Source organism: Alnus glutinosa, chromosome 7, assembly GCF_958979055.1.
Source record: "Alnus glutinosa chromosome 7, dhAlnGlut1.1, whole genome shotgun sequence".
Taxonomy (NCBI): Eukaryota; Viridiplantae; Streptophyta; class Magnoliopsida; order Fagales; family Betulaceae; genus Alnus; species Alnus glutinosa.
Window position 1 is genome coordinate 6,324,363 of NC_084892.1, and position 22,911 is coordinate 6,347,273.

At 38.7% G+C, this 22,911-nt stretch overlaps 4 protein-coding genes across 4 annotated transcripts; 2 read left to right on the forward strand and 2 right to left on the reverse strand.

Moving 5' to 3' along the window:
* Positions 1-4,786: 4,786 nt before the first annotated feature.
* LOC133873187 (uncharacterized) lies at positions 4,787-5,255 on the forward strand. The gene is made up of 2 exons (XM_062310918.1): positions 4,787-4,924; positions 5,043-5,255. The coding sequence occupies exons 1-2, from the start codon at positions 4,787-4,789 to the stop codon at positions 5,253-5,255; spliced, it is 351 nt and encodes a 116-aa protein (XP_062166902.1).
* A 686-nt stretch (positions 5,256-5,941) lies between these two features.
* On the reverse strand, positions 5,942-6,534 carry LOC133872593 (uncharacterized). The gene is made up of 2 exons (XM_062310149.1): positions 6,237-6,534; positions 5,942-6,160 (listed from the first exon to the last, which is right to left on the reverse strand). Exons 1-2 carry the CDS (start codon positions 6,507-6,509, stop codon positions 6,077-6,079), a joined length of 357 nt encoding a protein of 118 aa, XP_062166133.1. The 5' UTR covers positions 6,510-6,534; the 3' UTR covers positions 5,942-6,076.
* A 3,741-nt stretch (positions 6,535-10,275) lies between these two features.
* LOC133872272 (pentatricopeptide repeat-containing protein At1g59720, chloroplastic/mitochondrial-like) lies at positions 10,276-13,318 on the forward strand. The gene is made up of 2 exons (XM_062309749.1): positions 10,276-11,279; positions 12,092-13,318. Exons 1-2 carry the CDS (start codon positions 10,413-10,415, stop codon positions 12,917-12,919), a joined length of 1,695 nt encoding a protein of 564 aa, XP_062165733.1. The 5' UTR covers positions 10,276-10,412; the 3' UTR covers positions 12,920-13,318.
* A 498-nt stretch (positions 13,319-13,816) lies between these two features.
* Positions 13,817-21,781, reverse strand: LOC133872271 (probable galactinol--sucrose galactosyltransferase 2). The gene is made up of 14 exons (XM_062309748.1): positions 21,570-21,781; positions 19,349-19,556; positions 18,702-18,946; positions 18,290-18,380; positions 18,098-18,146; positions 17,833-17,924; positions 17,617-17,724; positions 17,077-17,199; positions 15,853-16,405; positions 15,404-15,471; positions 15,162-15,296; positions 14,853-15,070; positions 14,484-14,572; positions 13,817-14,392 (listed from the first exon to the last, which is right to left on the reverse strand). The coding sequence occupies exons 2-14, from the start codon at positions 19,537-19,539 to the stop codon at positions 14,030-14,032; spliced, it is 2,325 nt and encodes a 774-aa protein (XP_062165732.1). The 5' UTR covers positions 19,540-19,556; positions 21,570-21,781; the 3' UTR covers positions 13,817-14,029.
* Positions 21,782-22,911: the final 1,130 nt, after the last annotated feature.

Consider the following 22,911-nt stretch of genomic DNA (forward strand, 5'->3'; position numbering starts at 1 on the left):
TTGCACCCTTATAGACACTGCAGGACATGTGCCCTCACTAGACATAAGCTGACCATTAGCAACCTTTACAGCAATCACCTTAGATGTCAATGTAGGGAACCATGCCTTAGCAACGATAGCCGGATCCAAGAAGTTGTGTGTACTTCCTGAATCCACTAAAATGACTACCATTTGCTGCTGAATAATCCCCACAATACGCATGGTATTAGGGCTAGGAGAACCTGAAATAGCATGAATAGAGATTTTTGGAGTTTCTACACACTCCACAAAATTTTGTTCCTCCACCATATTAACCCCATCAATAGAATCAAAGAAAACTTCCTCAACTGGTTCCCATGTTGAATTTCTACCCCTGTCATCAGGTACAACTTAGGAGTTTTGCAAATATGAGAAGAACTCCACTTCTCATCGCAAGAGTAACAAAGGCCTTTAGCCCTCATTTCCCTCATCTGGGCAGGAGATATTCTATGAACCGGCATAGTAGGAGGAACTTTTTTGACAAAAGGGTTTGAAACTTCATCCTTCTTAGGACCCAAATTCTGATCACCAAAACTACTGGATTGACCATAGGCTGTCTGTTTTCCATAGACTGAAAAACCAGAAGAACCTAATTGTTTAAACCCCCTTCTAGAACTCAAGACATACTCTTCTTGTATCTTGGCTAAGCCAAAAGCTTGCCCAAGACTGGTAGGGGCCAACATCCGAACTGGCAACCTTATATCATCCTTAAGGCCACTCAAAAAATAACTAAGTTTGTATGGCTCAGTTAAACCCCTTAATCTATTGGACAAGACTTCAAACTGGGCCTTATAAGCAGCCACATAATGGGTTTGTCTCAATCGGGTAAAGGACTCCATGGGGTCATCATAAGCTGTTGGTCCAAATCTTACTAAACAGGCTTTAGCAAAAGTATCCCATGTATTGACTAACCCACTAAATTCAGCATCCTGAACCAAATAAGGGCTTCACCTTCCATATGAAAAGAAACAATGGGAATTCGGTCCATACCTTGGGTTTGATTAAAATCAAAATACTGAGTAACTTTGTAGAGCCAATTTGCAAGATTGTCCCCATCAAACCTTGGGAAGTCCATCCTATTGAACTGGTTCTGGTAAGGTCTCCCACCTCCTGAACTTTTTCCTTCATGATACTCATGATACTGTCTGCGATCTTCATTTTCTGACCTCACGGATTTCTCCTGCAACATGGCATTCATGGTTGCTGTTAAAGTTTCCATTTGTTTCTTGATTTAAGCCAAATCGCCGACCTGCTTCTACATAGCATCAAGATCACGCTGCATCTGCGTCATTCTGGTGTTGTCCGCCATGTGTAGAATCGTCTGAATCTGATACCAATTGTAAAGAATTTTCTTTCTTCAACTGTAATACTTGCTGGATTATGGATAATAATGGATGGATGATTATACAGATTGAATGTATGAAATGATTTAAGGAAAGGAAGTGAATGGATTCTGCTGTGGCTATATTGATTGAATCCAAAGGAACATAAACTGGGCAATTTGAGAAGCCCAAGGTCTCCAAAGTAATAAAGAACAATAACAGGCTACAAACTTCAATGAATGAAAACTAACTTTACAAAAGGCTATATAAGCCCAAAACAAAGTAAAACTAATTCAGCCCAAGGCCCGAGATTCTCGGCACAAATCCAGCCCACGCACGTTCCTATATAACAACAACGTGCGTGTTAACCCTCCTTGTGCAAAACCCACCATCTCACTTCTCCAGCAAGTGGTCACCAGCTGTTGCCCACTTCTCACCAGCTGTAAGCCAATACATGCTCCCCCCCATGAGCTTCTGCCACGTCGCACTCCAGCCTCTAGTGTCACCTTCTCCTTTTGCCAACCCTAACACCTTCCATACCTCAGCGCCTCCTCCTGCAACATAGCCGTTAGGTGATGAGTGCCAAATATTGTGTATTTGGACCCCTTGATTTACATTAGTTAGACCTTTAGCCTTGTTATTTTCTGATGCTTTGATTAGTTTTTGTGTTTTATGTTTTGTAGGTCAATAAGTGAGGAATGGCAAAATTCATGTGGAATTGCTTGGATAATTAAGAAGTTCTGAAGAACTCGATCGATCGAATATAAATACGATTGATCGAATTTTGCCCGAAGTCGATCGATCGAAATTTCCCAGAACTTACTTTTGCAGAAGCGTGCCAAAACACCCAATCAGGAGCTTCTCCATGACAAAAAGCAGTTCTCCCTCTGATTTTCGCAGCAGAACACGCTGGTTTCGTGATCTTGGTTGTCTCTAGTAAGAGAGGAACCCTAGAGGGGGTTAGAAGAGTCATTTTACATGGGTTTCTAGCCCTAAATTCCTTCTATAAAAGCCATAGCCATGCCTCCTTGTTAGAGAGTTCAGAGAACAGTAGTTAGGTTTAATTTCGTTCATTTCATAGTGTATTTCAGTAGCTTTTGTTCTTAGACACTTTCTCTTTGTAAAGCCTTTCTTTTATTTCCATGTTTGTTCTTCATTTTTTTGTGGTGTTCTTAGTCATGGAAGGCTAGTAACCTCAACTGAGGTTGAGGATGAAACCTTTCCATTAATGACACTCACACTCTTGTTATACTACTTGCACATTTGATGATATATCATATTTGTTGTTCAAGTTCCATTCATTTAAATGCTTTATCTTTTGCAATGAATGTGGTTGTTAGTAGATATAGGACATTTAATGTGTTTCAACCGATGGATACATTGTTTTATCGATTTGAATAATGATATCCATTGTGATTTGTTCATTGAATGGATACATTGGATGATTTGATTTCAAATGGGTACTTTTTGTGATTTATCTTTGAGTTGGATTCATTTAATGGTTCTAGAGTTTGTAGTTAAGACATTTGAATGACATCCAAAGCTTAATGTTCTTTGGGTGTTCAAGTGGAAACCAAGAGTGTGAGTTGTTGGATTTGGTTTGGTAGATACCTTAGCCTTAGTTCATTTTAATTTGCATATTTCATTTCATCTTTTTTATTTAGTCTTTTACTCTTGAATCAATCCTTAAACTTTTGGAACTAGGTTAAAATGAGGTTGATTAAACAAGACACCAACATTTGACTATTTCCTTGTGGATTCGACCTCGCACTTGCACACACTATATTGCAAACGATTCGTGCGCTTGCAAGTACTCATTAAAACACACACATCATTAGGCTATGGTTGTAAGGCACATGACAAAGAGAAAGAGAAGAAGCAAGGAAAGAAAATAAAAGGAGAGAGAAGAAAAGGGAGGAGGTGTGAACATTCTAAAAAAATAATAAAATAAATAAAAAAGAAGAAAAGAGACTCATATGTTTCTAGAACCAAAGAGAAGAAGAGAAGAGAAAAGAAAAGGAGGAAGAGAAGAGAAGAAGCAGGGAAAGAAAAGAAAAGGAGAGAAGAAAAAGAGGAGGCGTGAACATTCTAAGGAAAAAAAAAAACTAAAAATAGGCTAACTAACGGAGAAGCCATGGTATTTTTCCATGTGAATCTCAACTGAGCCTTAGAAAAAAGTACTGCAGACCGCATAGTAGCTAGATTTATTAGTGCATTCCTAATAGCCTCATCAAAAAATTTAGCTATTTTGGTGAGTCAATTTGATAAAAATACTAAAAAATCACTCCCAGCAGCCTCACCACTTTAACCAAAAAGTTTTAGTGAGTGAAAATACTAACCAATTTTGATGAGTAATATTTACTCACCAACTTTCTGACCAATTTTGTTTCTCCTTTATCTCTTACATGATCAACACATTTTTTTCTCTCTCTTTTTTTTTTTTTTTTTTTTTTTTTTTTTTTTTTTCTCTCATTTTCTTCTTCCATCTCCCATCTATCACACACAATAATGTCCTTATTTCATGGACATGAATGTTTCTTTGTCCCTGACATAAACTTTGTGGTTCTTTTATTTATCTTTTCTTTCTTTCTTTATTGAATTTGGTTGAGAAGCAAATGAAAACTTCTGTGAATTTCTTAGCAATGATCTAATCTCAAGATGAAGGTGTATGGTAGCTTTTTGTATAAAAAATTTAAATAGAGAAAGAATAAAGAAATCTAAAAAAAATATTATTTAAATGGAATAGTGATAGTGAATAGTTAAATGGTGAGGTTGCTGGGAAAATTTTAAAAAAATGACTTACCAGAATAGAAAAGTAGTTTTTAACTACTTTGGTGAGTAAAATTTAATGAAACTACTATAAATGCTCCTATTGATAAGCTCTAATTCAATTTTTAAAAAAAATTTGCCCACCAAACATGATATAATTGTTATTTGAAAAAAAAAGAGGGTAAATGTCTAATAAATCCCTGAGTCAGAGCGTCATTTGAATTCGATCCCTCACTTTTTAAAAGTAAGTATTTGGTACTTAACTTTTTCGCAAATTTGAAAATGATCCTTCCGTCATTTTTCCATCCATTTTTCTAATTTCCGTCTGGGTGAGTTAGCACTTGTCCATGTAAGCGCTTACAAGTCATAGTAAAAACGATGCCGTTTTGATTTTCGACCTTAAACGTCATCCCCAACACGTGCGGCAAGAGTTTTAAGCATAAAGTTGAGGATTGAAGACCGTCGTCAACTCTTGGGGAAGGATGCTTAGAAAAGAAAAAAAGTTGAAAGAAGATGAAGTCGCCGGTGGAATGGAAGCCAAATTTGATCAAACCCATGCAAATAAGGTTGAGTAACGGTAATTTTTCAGATCTTAATTTCAGATCTTGTTTCTTGCTGAAATTTCTCCAAATCCGACTGTTTAGGGTTTGCAATCACCGTCACGGTCGTCCACTTCAATGTCGTCTGTGAAAGCTGATTTGGGTGTGGATGCACTGACTTGCAAATACGGCCTTCGATCTCCATTAAGAACCTCTTGGACAACTGCAAATCCTGGGAGGCGCTTTTTTGGGTGTTCCATGTATGATGCACAGAAGGTAAGTGAACCGTACCTCAACTGTTTGATAATATGCATGTATGTATAACCGGACCTTTTTTTGGGTGTGCCGTGTATTATGACGCTTATTGTGTTTTTTGTTGTGTTGTTTTGGTTAGAAAGCCGGGCAATGCCGTTTTTTCGTTTGGTTTGACAAAAAGACATGTCCCCAGGGAAAGGAAGTGCTGCCTCAATTACGTAATGAATTGAATTGCTTGAAGGAAGAGGTTATACAACTTAGAGCACGGAAAAGGCAGCTTACTCAAATGTTGCTATTTTTGACAGTTGTGTTTATTGCTTTTGTGGGAGTATGGTTGATGGGGTGCTTGTAATGTTTTTATCTTTTTGTAATGGTAGTGTGTTTGTGAAGGAAGTATTTGTAATGGTACATTCGGCTTTGGCATTTTTGGATGGTTGATGGAGTGAATTTAACACTCCCATTTTGTGACTTTGGATCATTGTATGTATGGTACTCCCATTATGTGGATTGTGCAACAATTATGTATAATATCTTATGTGGAATGTGCAACAATTGTGTATAATATATGTTTGTCATCATCATAAATACATGCTAAATACCAACACAAGAACAATAACACAAAATATTGTTCATACCACCAACATAAATTCAAGGACCACATGCATTCCAAAACCCTAACCGTGTTCACAATACCACAATGTACATTATATATCTGTTTGTTATCATCATAAATACATGCACAATACCAACACAAGAATAATAACACAAGGATATTGTTGATACCACAAACATAAACTCAGGGACCATTTGTCCAAAAAAGCAACATTCACTAAATACAACCTCTGGAAATTTGTTCATATCACCAACATAAACTACATAAACTTATTCAAAATAGCAACATTCACTAAATACAACCTCTGGAATATCACAAAATATTGTTCATACCACCAACATAAACTCAGGGACCATTTGTCCAAAATAGCAACATTCACCTAACTACATCCACAAAAGATCACAAAATATTGTGGATACCACCAACATAAACTATCCATTGTTTATCCAACATAACAACATTCACCTAAATAACCTCCCATACACAGATTGTTCATCAAACCATTCTACCAACTGACACGAATGTTTAGATCATTACAAAAAAAGTCAACAACAACATGTTCATTGAGTAGCCTTTGCCTTGCCCTTACGCCTTGGAACACGGGTTTGCACAGGTTGAGATGACGTAGCTTCATTTTGAGATACCTAGAACATAGCAAAGAATAAGAACTTGAACAATACTAAATTCGGTAAATGAAGAACTTAACTATATTAAACTTACATTTGAAGAAGTTTCAGCAGTCTTCCCCTTCTTTGGGTTCCATCTCTTTCGGTTAGGGTTTAGGGGTAGATGGCAACCCTTGTAGTTGTGACCCTTAATCCCATAGTTGCCGCATGTGACCACATACCCACTACGGCTTATCTTGTATGGGTTAGTGGGCTCATCAGGTGCCCTTCTCCTAGCTTTTCTAAGACGTCCAGGCTGAACTCTATCAACTGGAGGCAAAATTTCATCATAGGCACCAACATCTGGCCACTCTTCAGGCCCTGGCATAGCATGTACCTGTGGTTCATATGCCTGTATGTACTTATCCATCATGTAATAGCCATCTAAAAATTGCTCAGGCTTTTGTTTGTGCATGTAAATGGCAGCACAAGCATGTGCACAAGGGATACCATTGAGTTGCCATCTCCCACATAAGCATGTACCTTGAGCCAAATTCACTATTCGACGTGCGTCGAACATGTGGTCAACCTCGAACTCCAACTCATTCTGCCATCTACATATACAGTTCTTTGCTTCGTCCTTGGATCTTTCTAAATTCTTCTGAATTTTGGGACATATTTTGTGAGAAGCAGCTCGGACTCCTTCTTTTTTTGGCTGGAATCTTGTCATCAATTGTCCCCGGATCATTTCCAGCATCGTCAAGAGCGGCTTGTCCCTAGACTCTTTGATCCATGAATTGAATGTCTCCGCAAGGCTGTTCAGAAGCATATCACTCTTCGAATGTGTAGAAAAGGCATGTCTAGACCATGATGCAGGGTCGACATCATTAAGATACTTATAGGCACCATCATCCATACTTGCTATCACCTTCATGTGATGCTGAAATAGCAATGCATTTGATGCTCTTGCAGCTCCCCACAACTGATCCTTGAATGTTTTCCCTTTGTATCCGTTTGACTTGAAGTTTGCATGTAGATGACGCACACAAAATCGATGCTCAGCATGTGGCAACAAATGGTCTAGTGCGGGACCAAGCCCCTGCACATTTGCAACAAATTATATCAATAAAGATCAGAAAAAAGACAATAAAAAAAAATAAAGCGTAAACATGACTTCCACATTACCTTCTGTCGATCAGACATAACAGTCCACCCACGACCTTCCCCACTTCCCACATAAACATCATCAATAAGAAGTCCTAAAAACCACTCCCAAGATGCTCTTGTCTCACCCTCTGCAACCGCATATGCAATGGGGAACATATCATCATTCCCATCCTTCCCAATGGCTTACTTCCCCTTTAAGGTGGCAAGCATCCAAGCATACAACTGGCCTACAACCATACTTAAAACCTTTCTTGCATGCATCTAAGCATATATACAACCTCTGGAAGCAGGATCCCTCTATTTTCACATATGCACTACTGTTGGGATTTGACCTCAGTATGGCTTCACAATACTTCCTTGCATGGCGGTATTGCTCCAAATGACTACCATAGATTGCCTTAAGTGCAACCTTTTTTGCTCTCCAACATCTGCCGACAGGAACATCAATATTGTGATCCCTTTTCACCCTTTGTTGCAATGCATATGGGGTTCATGTGGGATCATCCTTGAAATCATGCATATACTTGGTGGCAAGAAACTGTACGTCAGCCCTCGTATTCTCATACTGATTCCCACATTGATGGTCTGGTCTGAATGTTTTTATCTGTATTGATTCTTTCTTTGCATCCAAAGATGCGTGAATCCTCCATTCACAACCTTCACCTTGCTCTTTACAAACTGCACTCACCCTCACTCTATCATTGTGTTTATATTTGAAATCAAACCCATTTTGCACAGCATACCATTTTAGTGCCTTTTTAAATACACATGTATCAGCAAACAGTAGCCCCTTCTCCAACACAATTGGCACCCTCATGTCATGGTTCTCATTAAATTCTCGATACCTCCTCCTTCTTCGTTCTGTCAACTCATCATCGGACCCATCCAAACTCATCAACTCTTCACTATCGTAGTACTCTTCACCATCTTCATGTCCAGTGCTTGCATGTGGTTCATCACCCACAAACTTTCCCCACCAATTTTTCATGTATTCCTTGTTACCTGGAACATCACTTGTGAATAGATCGTCGTCATCATCAGTTATTTCAAAGTCACTCAACTGCAATTCTTCTTCATCAACTAAGTCTGGCACATCAGGAACACTACATTCAGCCCCCTTTTTCCTTCTAGCAGACATTCGGGCACCCTTTCTACCAGTGGCACCACCCCTTTTTTTCCTTCCACCCTTTGGTTTTTTTCCCTTTTTTTGTGAAACCCATTCTTTCTTTTTTGAAGGCTTTGTTGTAGCATCACCATCGACATTCCCCTCAATATTTTCTGCATCAACCTCATGTCCAGCATTCCCCAAGCCAGCATCTCCCTCACCATTCCCTAAACCAGCATCCCCCTCAGCATTCCCTAAGCCAGCATCCCCAAGCCAACATTCCCCTCATCATCACCCTCTGGCGGTGGCAAAAACAGTACTTCCCCAACAATATCTGGTTCATCAACCTTATGTTCGACATATATGTGAACACTCGTCAATCCATATACTTCTACAATGTTGAGAAAATCCACTACCTGTTCATCATTTGTCAATGGCTTCCCCAATTCCTCCACATCATTGTCATCCATCTTGAACCAGTATCTTAGGTCGTTCACATACCCAAGATCCCTAACAACATCCTCAATTTCCCATGCCGAAAGGAAATCAATATCGTAGTTTTTGATTTCATCCTTCAGCCGCCCAACATATTGAAGGCTAGGATTGTGTTGCACTACTCCACCATGGTGAATGGTTATATCCAGTAACATATCTGCAGATGACGTTGTGAATGAATGAGAGTCAAAGAATTTTTTGTTGTTGGAATTCTAATTGCTGGATATAAAATATGATGTTGAAAAAATATGCATGGTTTAGATGAAAAGTTTGCATGAAAGGTTTGGAATACGTTGCCAACGTTTCAGAATAAAGTTTGTCCAACTGTTACTAACATGCAGCAACAATAAAGTGGACAAACTATATAAGAAAAGCTTTTAAGTTGACAAACCCAGGGACCACAAGGGACCACATGTTAACTGCATGTTTAATGGTAAGAATTTAAAGAAATGGTTTGAAAACAAGAAGCTCAGGGACCACAATGTCAAACACATTACAGATAGTCATTGCTTACTTTATTCTGAAACACATACTCGGGATGACGAAAATGACTCCACTGCCCCACATGTGAACTACTTAATTTATTCACAACTACCCTTATTGACAAACACATAGCACTAATTTATGTTTCCCACCACCCGTTTTACAAGCCATCACAACATCAACATCTGACCCACATGTTGAAAAGTTTGCAACATCCAGACAAATATCTACATTGAAGTCAACAACTCAACAATAACAAATTCCAAACTAAAAGTTATATAAAATTATATCCACATCGGTGATAACAACATCATTTCTTAAAATCTGGACAAAATTACCCCAAACCCTAAATTGGGGAAACCCTAAAATCTAAAATTACGTAAAAGTCGAGATGTTACCTTCAACACAAGGATGCCGGAAACAATGACAATGACCACAAACGGAACGGATACGAAGAGATTTTCCACAGCAACGCTAGGGACCATGGACGGAGACGACGAGCACGGACTTTGTTTTTGGATGAATAGAAGTGACAAGTTCTTACGTTTTCCACTGTCTTCACTCTTTCCTCCCTCGGTATTTATGAAAATTTTCAAAATGCCGCCCATACTCTTGCCGCACGTGTTGGGGATGATGTTTAAGGTCAAAAATCAAAACGACATCGTTTTTACTATGACTTGTAAGCGCCTACGTGGACAAATGCTGACTCACCCAGACGGAAGTTAGATAAATGGATGGAAAAATGACGGAATGATCATTTTCAAATTCGCGAAAAAGTTAAGCACCAAATACTTACTTTCAAAAAATGAGGGATAAATGGCACTCTGACTCATGGATTTATTAGACATTTACCAAAAGAAGAAGAAGGAAAAAAAAAAAAAAAAAAAAGAAAAAAAAAGTGCGCCCGCTAGCGTAACGTTCGATTTGCTGCTCTCAGAAAAAGCACTGGTCACTGGTCACCGTTAAGAAGAAGAAGAAGAGCAAGAAGAGCTGGAAGAAGAGGAACGGCGATTCGCTTCTCTAATCCAAAAATGCCCCAACATGCGAGTGTTGCGTCAAATCCACGCTCGCGTCCTCACTCGTTTCCTTCCTATCTCCACCCTCTCCTTCGCTCTCTCCAAAATCGCCGCCTTCTGCGCTCTCTCTCCCCTTGGCGACATCTACTACGCGCACAGAGTTTTCTCTCTTATGCCGAACCAGAACATATTCTCTTGGAATTCAATGATAAGGGGTTGTTCCCTAATCGAGAACCCTTCAAGGGAACCCGTATATTTGTTCAGAAGATTGGTTAAAAGAGGGCACCCGTGTCCGAACTCGTTTACCTTTGCCTTTGTTCTCAAGGCGTGTTCGATTGTAACAGCCTTCGAAGAGGGTCGCCAGGTACATACGCGTGTTTTACGATCTGGGTTCGGCTCGAGCCCATTTGTTCAGACCGCGTTGGTTAATTTCTATGCAAAATGCGAACAGATTGGGCTTGCGAAGATGGCGTTTGATGAAATTCCTGAGAGGAATTCGGTTGCATGGAGTACAATGATTAGTGGGTATGCGAAAGTCGGTTTGTTTAATGAGGCATTGGGTCTTTTTAGGGAAATGCAGAAGGCGGGTGTTGAACCAGATGAAGTTACGTTGGTGAGCATGATTTCTGCTTGCGCTGGAGCGGGAGCTCTGGATATTGGTAGGTGGTTTCACGCATATATGGAGAAGCAGATGATTGTTACTGATCTTGAACTTAGTACTGCACTCGTTAATATGTATGCCAGGTGTGGGTGTATTGAAAGAGCAAAGGAAGTTTTTCATGAAATGCTGGTGAAAGATACCAAAGTTTGGAGTACAATGATTGTGGGGTTGGCAGTTCACGGGCTTTCAGAAGATGCTTTGGATGCCTTTGCAAGGATGGAAGAAGCCAAGGTAATGACATGAAAGAGTATGTTTTTTGTTAGAAATAATTAATAGAAAGCACAAAAATGAAATGCTCCTAAGATGCGTTACAACGTTGCTTTCTTTAAGAAATTATTTGTCATCACCAGAAATTATATGCAAAGGGTTACAACAAATATTTCTCTAGGATACAATGGAGCTCATAAATTCTCTGTTGTTTAGTTACATTTTGCACAAACAAAAACTAAACCCGAATACTCTCAGATTTTCTAATTTAACAAGAAACAGAGACTCGAAATTTAAAGTACATAACCAAGCTCTGATGCTAAGTGCGTCATCGAGGCATCCAACAACCCACCTTCATGCACACGCGCTACTAGAGTATACACATAAGTGCATACACCCAAACATTATTTAATGCTTAAAGTGTGTTGGGCTTTATAAATGTCAACTACACTCTTTTTCTCATTTGGGACTCTCTTCATTTAATGCTCTTTAATACTTTATATTTAAAACATTATCAAAACACAAATAAATATATACATATTAATTATGAAAATGCTTTAACCTGTTTAGCTTGAGCCTTGAGATGCAAATTAGCTTACGCATGTACTTGAGAGTTGATGCTTATATAGCCTAGGCCTTAGAAGCTAGGATATTTCCTGCATGCTGACTTGACTCTACTTTATTGCAATTATAAGCTTATTGAACGAAGACCGTTTTTATTTGCAAAATGTTCAGATTGCGTTTTTCTTTTCCTGGTTGGGTAAAGTTTAAAGTAGTTACTTTAGAAACTTATGTTTGCCAACTTCTTGCAAATGGTCTTGCTGATCTCTCTTCAGGTGAAGCCCAACCATGTAACATTCCTTGGTGTCTTATCTGCATGTGCACATGGTGGGCTAGTTTCAGAAGGTTGGAGATATTGGTCAAGGATGCTTGAATCTGGAATTGAACCATCAATGGAGCATTATGGTTGCATGGTTGATCTACTCTGCCGAGCTGGCCTTGTTCATGAGGCTTGCAATCTTGTTGAGGACATGGCCGCGCCACCAGATCCAGTAATTTGGCGAACATTACTTGCGGGTTGCAAGAAGAATAAGATGCTGGATAGAGGTGAAAGTGTAGCTGAGCAACTTCTTGAACTAGAACCACTAAATGCGGAGAACTATATACTCCTCTCAAATTTTTATGCATCAGTTTCTCAGTGGGAGAAGAAGAGCCAAGTGAGAAAGAAGATGAAGGAAAAGGGCATCAAGGCGGTCCCTGGGTGCAGCTCCATTGAGGTTGATGGATTTGTGCATGAGTTTGCAATGGGTGACTGGTCCCATCCAGAGACAGAGGAGTTAACAAGAATTCTGAGAGATATTTCTGAACGGGTTCGTGAATTTGGGCACAAACCATGGATTTCGGATGTACTACACAATGTGGTTGATGAAGAGAAGGAGAGTGCTCTTGGTGAGCACAGTGAGAGGTTAGCCATTGCTTATGGGCTATTAAAGACCAAAGCACCGGCAGTAATTAGGATAGTAAAGAATCTAAGGGTTTGTGGGGATTGCCATGAAGTGACAAAGATTATCAGCAAAATCTATGAGCGGGAAATCATTGTCAGGGACCGGGTTCGATTCCACAGGTTCGTCAATGGAACTTGTTCTTGTAGGGATTTCTGGTGAACATCAATATTTTGGAGCTTCCTTGCATTTTTTTAGACTACCTCTTGCCCTTGAAAGTTATCATTTCATTTATGATTTCTCGAATGGCAAAATACTCCTTATTTGGGGACTTTGTATGAGGTTTACCTGCTTAGTAGGCCATGGCAGAAAGCACTTGGAGAGGCAGAGATTAATCAACAATTTTGTCGAGAACTTAAATTTCTCAAGAGGCATCAAATAAGCGGCATCCATTGACAAAACATTTCAAGTGCTCAAAAAGTGTTTCCTAATCCCCGCACCGTTTATGTCCCAGTTCAGTTTCTTTTTTCTCATTTATTTGATGTAAATTAACATCAAGAAACTAGAAATTTCCAAGCATGGATAAGTTATTACACAAATTTACTCTTTTTTAAGCATCAACTACTGGCCGTGTTTCTTGTTCTTATTTCCCTTGTTCCTTCTATTTAAGGCATAAGTGCAACAAGGTAAGCAGCAAGTAGAGTTACCTCAGCCACCTGGCTACATAGGGTCGCTCGCAATGGCATGTTTGGCAATGCCCTCTGCATGTTGGAACTGGATCCTCTTCAGTTGAAATGAAAGAGGAGCCGGTTCCTTATATTTGATGGGCATTTTTGTTATTTCACTTTTTGTTGGACAAAAATGCCCCTCAAGTATGAGGAACTGGAACTGGAGAGGATCCGAATTCCTGCACTGTTGCTCTGCAGAAGCGGATCTTCAGCCACCACGGGTTGCCGATGAAGCCGGTGAGGAGAGGGGGAAAAAAAAAGAATCTTTTCAGTTTTGAGAAATCTGAGACTGGGCACGAGATCAGTGTTCTACAAAATCATTTCTGGAATATATATGCAGTGAATAATGCCAAAATGCTAGAAAATTACCTCACCCAAAAATCAAAGCAAATGTAGAAATAAGCATTTTTATTTAAGGAGAAATGAACAACAAACATAGTTCCCACGAGTTATTCCAATACAAAGGCACATCACATCATCTGATCCAAGCCACGCATCACCAGTAAACATGTGCCTGAGCCCTCTCAGCCCCGACCCTGAGCCCCACTCTCCCTAATAATGCTAGAGCATCCTACTCAGACAAATATCATGATTACTGAAATACTTAAACTTGGATCTCTAGAGGCCATCTGTACATCTCTTCTTCTGGGGTTGGGATGTTAAAGGTAACCAATCCAGTTGCAGAGTCATAGTCGAATTCAGTCTCAGCATTGCCCACTGTGCACTTCAACGGGCGCTGGGACGAGTAAGCACCAAACCGTCCGCATCCCCGAACTTTAAGGGCAATTGTTGCAGTTGGAGATCGGTCCTCACTGAGAGAAGTACACAGCTCTGATGAAACTTCACCATCAAAGAGCTCTGATTTTGGGTCTGAAGCCATACGGACCTCAACCTGCTCCACTGCACCACCAGTGTTGAACATGTCGAGCAGCCCGATTGGTGCAAATGAAATGCTGGATGTGATTTCCTGCACAACAGAGAAACAGAAAATTCAGTATGTCTATTTAAGAAAGCAGCCTGAGAGAAAAAGAAAAAGAAGGGCGTCCAGAAAGTCTCACCTTAAGTGGACAGAAGTGGAAAAGTTCATACTCAAGAACTTTAAGTGTCAGCGGTACTGAAGCACCATTTGGTAGGCGAACCACTTCTCCTGAATTTCAAAAGTAAAGTTTGTTAGGACTTTCAGAATTTTGTATAATAGAAGTTTTACCAAGAATTCCTTATTTGGAGAATATATATGATGAGCCTGAACTAATTGCGTCTTTAGTATTACTTCAACCTTCTAATACATTAATCACTGTTTCATAACAATCTTTACATTCAACTTAAATTTGGTTAAACTATTATCCACAAATTTACATCCGCAACTACAAGTCAAATTTTCTTCAGATTTACTTGTAAAAAATGGTTGCCTCAAAGAAGAAAATTACCTGATCTATGGGCATAAACAACTGTCTCCCCATTCCAATTGGCACCAGCAACTTCAGCCATGAGTTCGACATCAGTAACTCGGACAGAACAAGTAAGGGTACCGGGAGATTCATCATGGATGCGGGTTTTCTTCTCAATCTTGCACCATCCAGCACCTTGACAGTTGAACACACCAACAACTCCGGAGTATTTGTTTACATTCCATACTTTGAGCAAGCTGCAAAATAAATTTTCTACATGAGTATTTCTGTACAATGTTCCAAAGATATATAGTGGGTTAACAAGATGACAATGGAGAAAGAGTAAACCTGATCCCATCTCTAGCTGGATCAACAAAGAGACAGTCACGGGTGGGTCTACCAGGTAGCTGGGCACGGAGAACTGATCCATCAGGGAGGACCAGTTTCTTCAAAAGTTCAAAGTTGTGATTGCCAGGCTTATCACTATTAAAAATAAGACAAGTAAAGATTCACATTAAAACCTTGTTATATTTCCCTTATAACAATTTAACTTTATTATTTTCATGAATAGAACATAAAATATCATGTACCTAACATAAATTGGACATCCACCAATTGCGCGAGCTGCACCATGATAATCTGCTGCTGGGTGTAGACTCTGCAAACCAAGATTTTTTTTTTATAAATATTACATGTTTTGTGATGATAATAGAATTAAAGTAGTGCTCGTATTCTTCCTTTCCAAGTGGATGATAACAATGTTAAAGTAAATGGAATAGATAGATGCTATTTAAAAGAGCAACATATAACTCTACCCATTTGCTTTGAACAAACAAAATTATTGGTTAAATTAAAGCCTTCATCAATACAAGATTAATAATATGAGATAGTGAGCATACACTCATTTCTAGACCTATGATAAATGACCTCATTTCATAATTTTTTTAATATCCCCTTGTCAATATCAGCTCAAACCAATCAAGGATCACAGCTGATGAACGAGCAAAATTAAGGCATAAAATGATTTATTTCTACTTACATGGAACATATCCCAGTCAGGTTGCATAAATTCTCCGAGGAAGAGGGAGTTGTAAGCCACAGAGGAAATATGGATGGTATGGGAAGCAGGGTCCCGAGGGTAAAAGTCATCAGAAGCTCTCACCACAGCAGTCTGCTTGGTACTGTACATCCCATCAGTGTTGTGACACATGCAAGCAATGCATCCATTGTCCGGGAAGTTTCGAGCAATTGAGGCCTCAAGGGCCTGGGTGTAGCTACGTGTGATAGAAACTCTGCCACCGTGGCCAGCACCCAAAGTCTCAATAATATTTTGCACATCAACTTTTACTCCATCTACTCCACATGACGCCAGGTAAGCATGAAGCTCATTGTAGAAGTTGAAAACCTTCTTTGGATGCACCAGACCCAGGCCGTGAACAGCCAGGCTGTCCATGACTATATCTGGTTGGTTGCCTAGTACACCAGGGGACTGCACTGGATATGCGAGAGCAGTGTCATAGTGTTCCATACCATCTGCTGCTGGCTTCACTCCACCCCAGTAACCAGCCAGAGCATGCCATACATACACATATCTGCGCCAACATAAAATAGAAATGGAACTTTATGAGTAAAATACCCTATTTTCTAGGAAGGCTTTCCCTTTTCCAAAGAAATATAAGCAAAATTTAGTCTCACTATATTGTCTTACAACCAAGGCAATTAAAATGTTCATCTTCCTATTCTTGAATGCAAGACATTTCTAGAGATTGAACCTCTGTTTGAACAGTATTATACTTCATGTTTATTTGATTATTTCCTCCTTGCCAACACAGATTCTGTTCTAAATTCCCCATATAGGAATAACCACTTGCAATTTAACTCTGATCGTAACAACAATAAATTTCTCCAAAGTTTTCAGAGGTAAGTTTTTGCATAAATCTAGTTTATAGCATGCTGGGAGCCCATGCAAAACTTAATTTTCAAATCTCCTCAATTACATGGGGGGTATGGGAGCGAAGAAAATGAATCTATTTTGGGTGAGTGATTATCATGGGTGAAGAGATCCACAGGATGTATAACAAAATACTGCTACAAATTTAACCAGTGCATCTATGATTGTGGCAAATAGATACTGCACACGACAATGTCATATATGAGAAGAGGTGGTTGGCAGCTCTTATCTGTTGTGGGACGATTCACGTGATTTACAACAATGCTAGTAGAATATGAAAAGAGAAATCAAAGATCAACTTCGACCACTTACTTCACGTTTTGATGTTGCTTGGCTCCATCTACAACTTGCTTCAAGCCTGAGACCTGTTCATCGTTGTTGCTATTCTTTTGGAATTTTGAATTCTCTTTTATTCCTGTCAGCCTACTTGCAAACCTGTAATCAACAAATTAGCCCATGAATCAATAACCAATTGCTTGAATCAGAACGAACATCACACGGGAGGGTAAAAAAGAGAGTCGACATTATGGATAGTTGGTTACTTCTTAACGTCTCTAATTTTTGTTCTAACATGAAGTAGACATTATGGTAATTCTTTTTACCAGGAGAAAACTTAATTATAATGATGAGCTGTCCTTTGAAGTTCTACAGACATCAACTCCTGAAACTACTTATCTTTAAGATAAACAGTTCTCTTATATTGCGTGACATCAACAAGAACATGACTAAATTAATGGCACAATGATCTCTATATGAGAGCTCCTTACTGGAGGAAAAAAAAGAAAGCAAATTAATACTGCATATAGCACTTCATTTCGAAGAGGGCATGTATTTGAGAGGGAGAGATCTTACTGTGCTCCTTCTTGCACAACAGCATCAGCATCCTTGGGTTTACTTTCAATCTGCTGCCAACCATCATCTATAATTAGGAATTTTGGAGGTGTTCCTCCCTCGGATAAGCTGCAATTGTTCCAGAATACAACTTAGTGACTTAATATTCTATAATTGTTGTTTTTAAATTTCAAGAACAAGTATTGAAAAGAAGTTAGTTCCTATGTGATTAATAACCTTTTAAGGCCTTCCTCAACGCCCTCAGCTGTGACATCTGTATAGAAAGCATCCCATGTGCACCAGCCAAACCAGTCAACGAAAGAAGGTAACTGCATACAACCAGAAAAACAGTACCATGAGATTCTTTCAGAGATTCCTTATTATTAAGGGACCAACTTGCTTTTTTGTCAAACATTTATTTTATTTTTCAATGATTTATGCAATTCCTTAAGTTCTGCAGATTTCCTATTGACTACAAACAAACAAATAGAGTTGTTCTTACCTTTTTCTTCTCACGATGAAGGAAAGTTTGCCTATGTTTTTCTACAGCCCTGTTTAAAGAATAGCAATTAAGGAACGTTACTCACTCTCCAGAAAGTAGAAAACAAAACGCATTATCTTAATTTAGGATCCTTCTAATAATGTCAAATTCAGAAAAGCTGAAGAAAATGTTCAAGGGAGGTGAAGGACTCACTTAACAGCCTGGTTGATTACTTCGAAAGGATTGGTTCCAGCATGCATGTAGATAAGGTGAAGGCCTTGATTTGTCTGAACAGCATTATCTCCTGCAAAACCAATTCACACACCACAAAAACAAGTCGTTTCGGTTCTTTTGAACTCCATCCTTTCTATTTTTTTCATCCCCAAATGCAATAAACTCCACTAAATTGATTCATGTGAACCATAGAGTCATTCAGTGGTCTCTCCAGCCAGATTGTGTTCGCATTAATGACAGCTCCACCCCTCATACGAATGGTTACTCTCCTCCATTATTGGCAGACGGGATGGGACTCAATTAATAGAAGATATGGCCCTAAATAATGGTATGACGGGGAAGATGTGTTGTGCCTACACCATATACTTTTTGTTGGCCATTATCTACTCACCACTGTCCAGGCAAATCTCAATCTCATTCTTGTCGTTGCCTTGCAGAGCAGCACGGAAAGGGCCTTCAAGGAGAGGGAGGAAGACAGTGTAGATGGTTGGGCTGTCATCTTGATGGCCGCCAGTGCAATCTTTGCTCTCTACGAGCATGAATTGGGTTTCCAGAGGAACATCTCCCCCAGATGTCCCCATTCTTTGAGTCATCCACCACAGCTTGAACCGGAAACAACACATGAATCGAAGACCCCTGTTACAAAATCAATGCCAAAATTATGACGCTTGAAATATAGAACAAGCATCAAAATATTAAGCAATCTTACATCTAAAGCCACAACAAGAGTCGAAGTGAGAACAAGAGACTAAGAAATTTTTAAAATTTTCAAAATACCATAAGAAACATACCTAGGACTAGAAAACTTACTATGCCATTGCATAAAAAATCAAAATAATGTTAAATTGATAATACGTTATCAACCAGTCCATCTAAAACCCTTAACCCTACTGCTTCATTTCATATTGATTTCAATTCAAAATATGTTACATACTAGGAGAGTCAGCTGCAATTATGCAGATCAATAGCAGACGATATACATATTCATAGAATTCATGGGTGCATGACAGTGAAATTATCAAAAGCAATAGAACTTACTCTAAAACACCTATGGGGAAGACATGGAGGCTTTTGCTATCGGAAGCCGTGGCACCAATGAAGGTACCGGCGACAAGCCCCACACCTGATCCCGGCGTCAGCACAATGTTATCATGCACTCCAGTCAGTATGGTCTTCCCATGAACCACAAGGTTCCCATCGTTGATGGAGATCCCCGGTGTGACCGTCATTTTTTAGCTCCTAAGTTCTGTGCCACAATAGAAAACATCCTCAATGAACCAAACAACATACATAGCATAGAAACTAAAGTTAGAAACCAAATTTACTCTTAATATTAAAGCACAATAACAATATAATAGACAAGAAATTGTTGAAGAGAGGTTCTCGATCGTATGAACATAGGGATTTGAGATTCCCGCGTAAACTTGTTTGTACATTCGGATAAAATAAAATTGTCGGTCATTGATCTTCAGGGATTTTGAAATTAAAAAAATAAAATAAAATAGTGATTTTAAAAAAAAAAAAAAAAAAAAATGGGAGAAGGAAATGAGAGAATTTAGAGAAATGGAAAAGTTTTAAATCATATTACCCTACATTAACTCTACACCAAGACATATAATGTATAAAACTCATGTATATAAGCCTCATATATATAGATTTCATGGGTCGTACACCCAATGGGTTTGTTTGGCAAGGGTAAAAAAAAAATTTCTTCCCTTCTTCACTTATCTCAAAAACAATTAACTTCAAAACATTTCAACTTTATATCACATTAATAAATTTTTATTGTTATTTAAATAAAAAATATTTACTACAAAACAAAACATTTTTATTTTTCTATACAAATTCTTTTTACTTTATATCACATATATCATTTCCAACTCTCACTATCAATTCCCCTGTCCTTACCAAACAAGGCCGATGTGTCTTAATATAGAGTTAATGTAAGATAATGTGACATAAAAATAACATATCCAAAAAATTTATAGCTCGTTTCTTTGGATAATTGCCACGTGGCCCGTGGCTTAAACGGAAGGGGGACCTACCTGATCCCGTGTCCTTTTATTTTGTTGGTGCTAGTTCGGTAATTATACGAAGTTCGGGCGGTTTCAGGAAAAATAGCAATAAGAGAAGGAAAAGGGACTTGGAACAGCGCATAGGTGGACCACAGCGTTTTTTGACTTTCATCCTAAAACTTTGAAAAATGTAAGAGCTGTCGTCTTTTTCTGTGCTGATTTGGCATCTTTATTTTAACAAAAATAAATAAAAATTACAGTTTGAAGCCGATTTTCTCTTTATTATTTTTTATTTTTTTATTTTTTTTATGTTTAATCGGCAAAAAAAATCTAAAAAAAACCATAGTAAATGCTTCAACATTTCTAAAAAAAAAATTAGTTGCAAAGCTTTTCGGGTAACAATTTGTATAAAAACAAAAAAAAAAAAAAAAAAAAAGGGAAAAAAGAAGAAAGAAGCCAATTGAGAACTACATAAAGATATAAGGCAAAAGCTTCAAAATGTTCGTATTCAAGGAAAAAGGAGGTTGGAGTAGCCTGAAAATCTTCACGATTAAGACCGCAAAAAAAGAAAATATATTTTTCAATAATCATTTGGGGGTAATTTATATAATTTTTTCTTTTGTTCTTTTTAGCGAGTTCTATGGAGAGAAACAGCAGTTACGATCGAAATTTGAAGGGGGTAATTTATATAATTTTTTCTTTTGTTCTTTTTAGCGAGTTCTATGGAGAGAAACAGCGGTTACGATCGAAATTTGAAGGACAAAATTTACAGAGTCCCACTAAATTTGAGAATTTCGAGCTTAGACCAGCGAGGATCTTAGCGATCTGCGAGAAAATCGGGGCAAAGAACGTAAATTTGGAATTATTCGACAATATATTGTTCATGAAAATCATTTTAAGAAGCCTAATCACCACCAGAACGTGTAGATCTACGCGATAATTCAAATATCTTTGCGTGCATGAAGCAACGACCACCACCTATTCATTCACCTCCTCAACGCTTCAAAGTTCATATTCCTTGACAATTAAACAAAAGCAGAAACTCAACGTAGTCACGTGTAGTCCAAAGCATCCAAAATTCAAAGAGAATCTCAGAAAACCAGCTACGAAACACCCAGTTCAGCACCTCGTAATCAACGAAATAGTTGGAAAATTACCGGTCACCGCAGGGTCACAGCAAGAAGAAGGGTATCAAAAGCCAAAAATTATTCATAAATTGACCAGAAAGGTCCTCTAAAACTCACCAGTAGATCCCTCGCCGCCGCGCCGAAAGTCTTCGCTCTGAGCTCCCAACGAGAGAGCGCAAACGCTTTTTCTAAAGAGAGAAGAAAACACAGAGAAATCGCTCAGCAGGAGAAGCGCATTCCAAGAGGAAATGCTCCTTCTGATGCTTTGAATAAAGAACAAAAATTGCTCACGAAACAACGCAGTTGCTCATGAATCAATGCAGTGAGGTGGGAACCCGAGAAGAGGCCGGTTTATATACGATGTCGATCGTTAAAGTTCGAGCATGTTCAGGCACTCGATCGTTTCAGAAATTGACACGTGGAATTTTTGGCACTGATTGGGGTTTCCCTCAAAAGTGGGTTTACATTTTTGTCCTTTTAAAAGATTAGATATTTTTGTTGCTCTTCTTGTCGTTTTCTTAAAGCACATGCGGATCAGTAAAGCGCAGAAAGACCGGGTTCGGACATTGAGGTAAATTCGAGGAAAAGTAGCTTTCGTTGTTTTCCCTTTCACGAGACCAATCTGAGATGCCGCTGCATGCTCTAATTTTACCAGTGACGTATCTATGGCAGCCATTTTTGAACCTTAAACTTGAAGTAACAAATTTTTGTTGATCGATGCATGGATGATTGATTAAGGAAAATGATAAAACCACAACTCCTTTGCACAACTCCCTCACAACTCCACTCACAATGGTGTGGGACCCACACACATGAGACCCACTCCATTGTGAGTGGGGTTGTGAGGGAGTTGTGCTGGGGTTGTTCCCCAATCATGTCCCATTGATTAATGCTTATACGTCTTGTATTCTATGTAATGGCACTTTCATTTGGTGCAAGAGACGTTTGAAACAGTGTCACCTCGTATTGTGCAATACGTACGATTATGAACAACGTTGGCATCTGTAAACACCTCGATCTACCTGTTTTTACCCTCTTCCACTGGAAACGTGTTATTACAGTTGCCCTCCCGTGAACTTCGAACTTTGAACTTTGATCTTTCTTGTGGCACAGACAGATCCTGCAGATAGACATGAGTGTGCCGCCATAACTGCATGATTTTTTATTTATTTTTTTCTCCAGAAAAGGCCTTGTTGTAAATGATATTTGCAGTTGCAAGTTGCAACCCCAATATTTTGATCGTCCATTTTCTTTAAACTAAGGTGAGGGTTACCAAGAAGCTTGCTACATAAATTTATGATTGTTGGAAGCCGTATTGATTGATTTTTTATTTATTTATTTATTTATTAAAGTAATGGTGTTATCTTTATGCTACACGCAAGGTACTGTTTAAGCAGAACCATCCATTTGGCTTAGACCTCTCTTTTCTGCTGTTATTTATATCTGGTTTGCATAATCC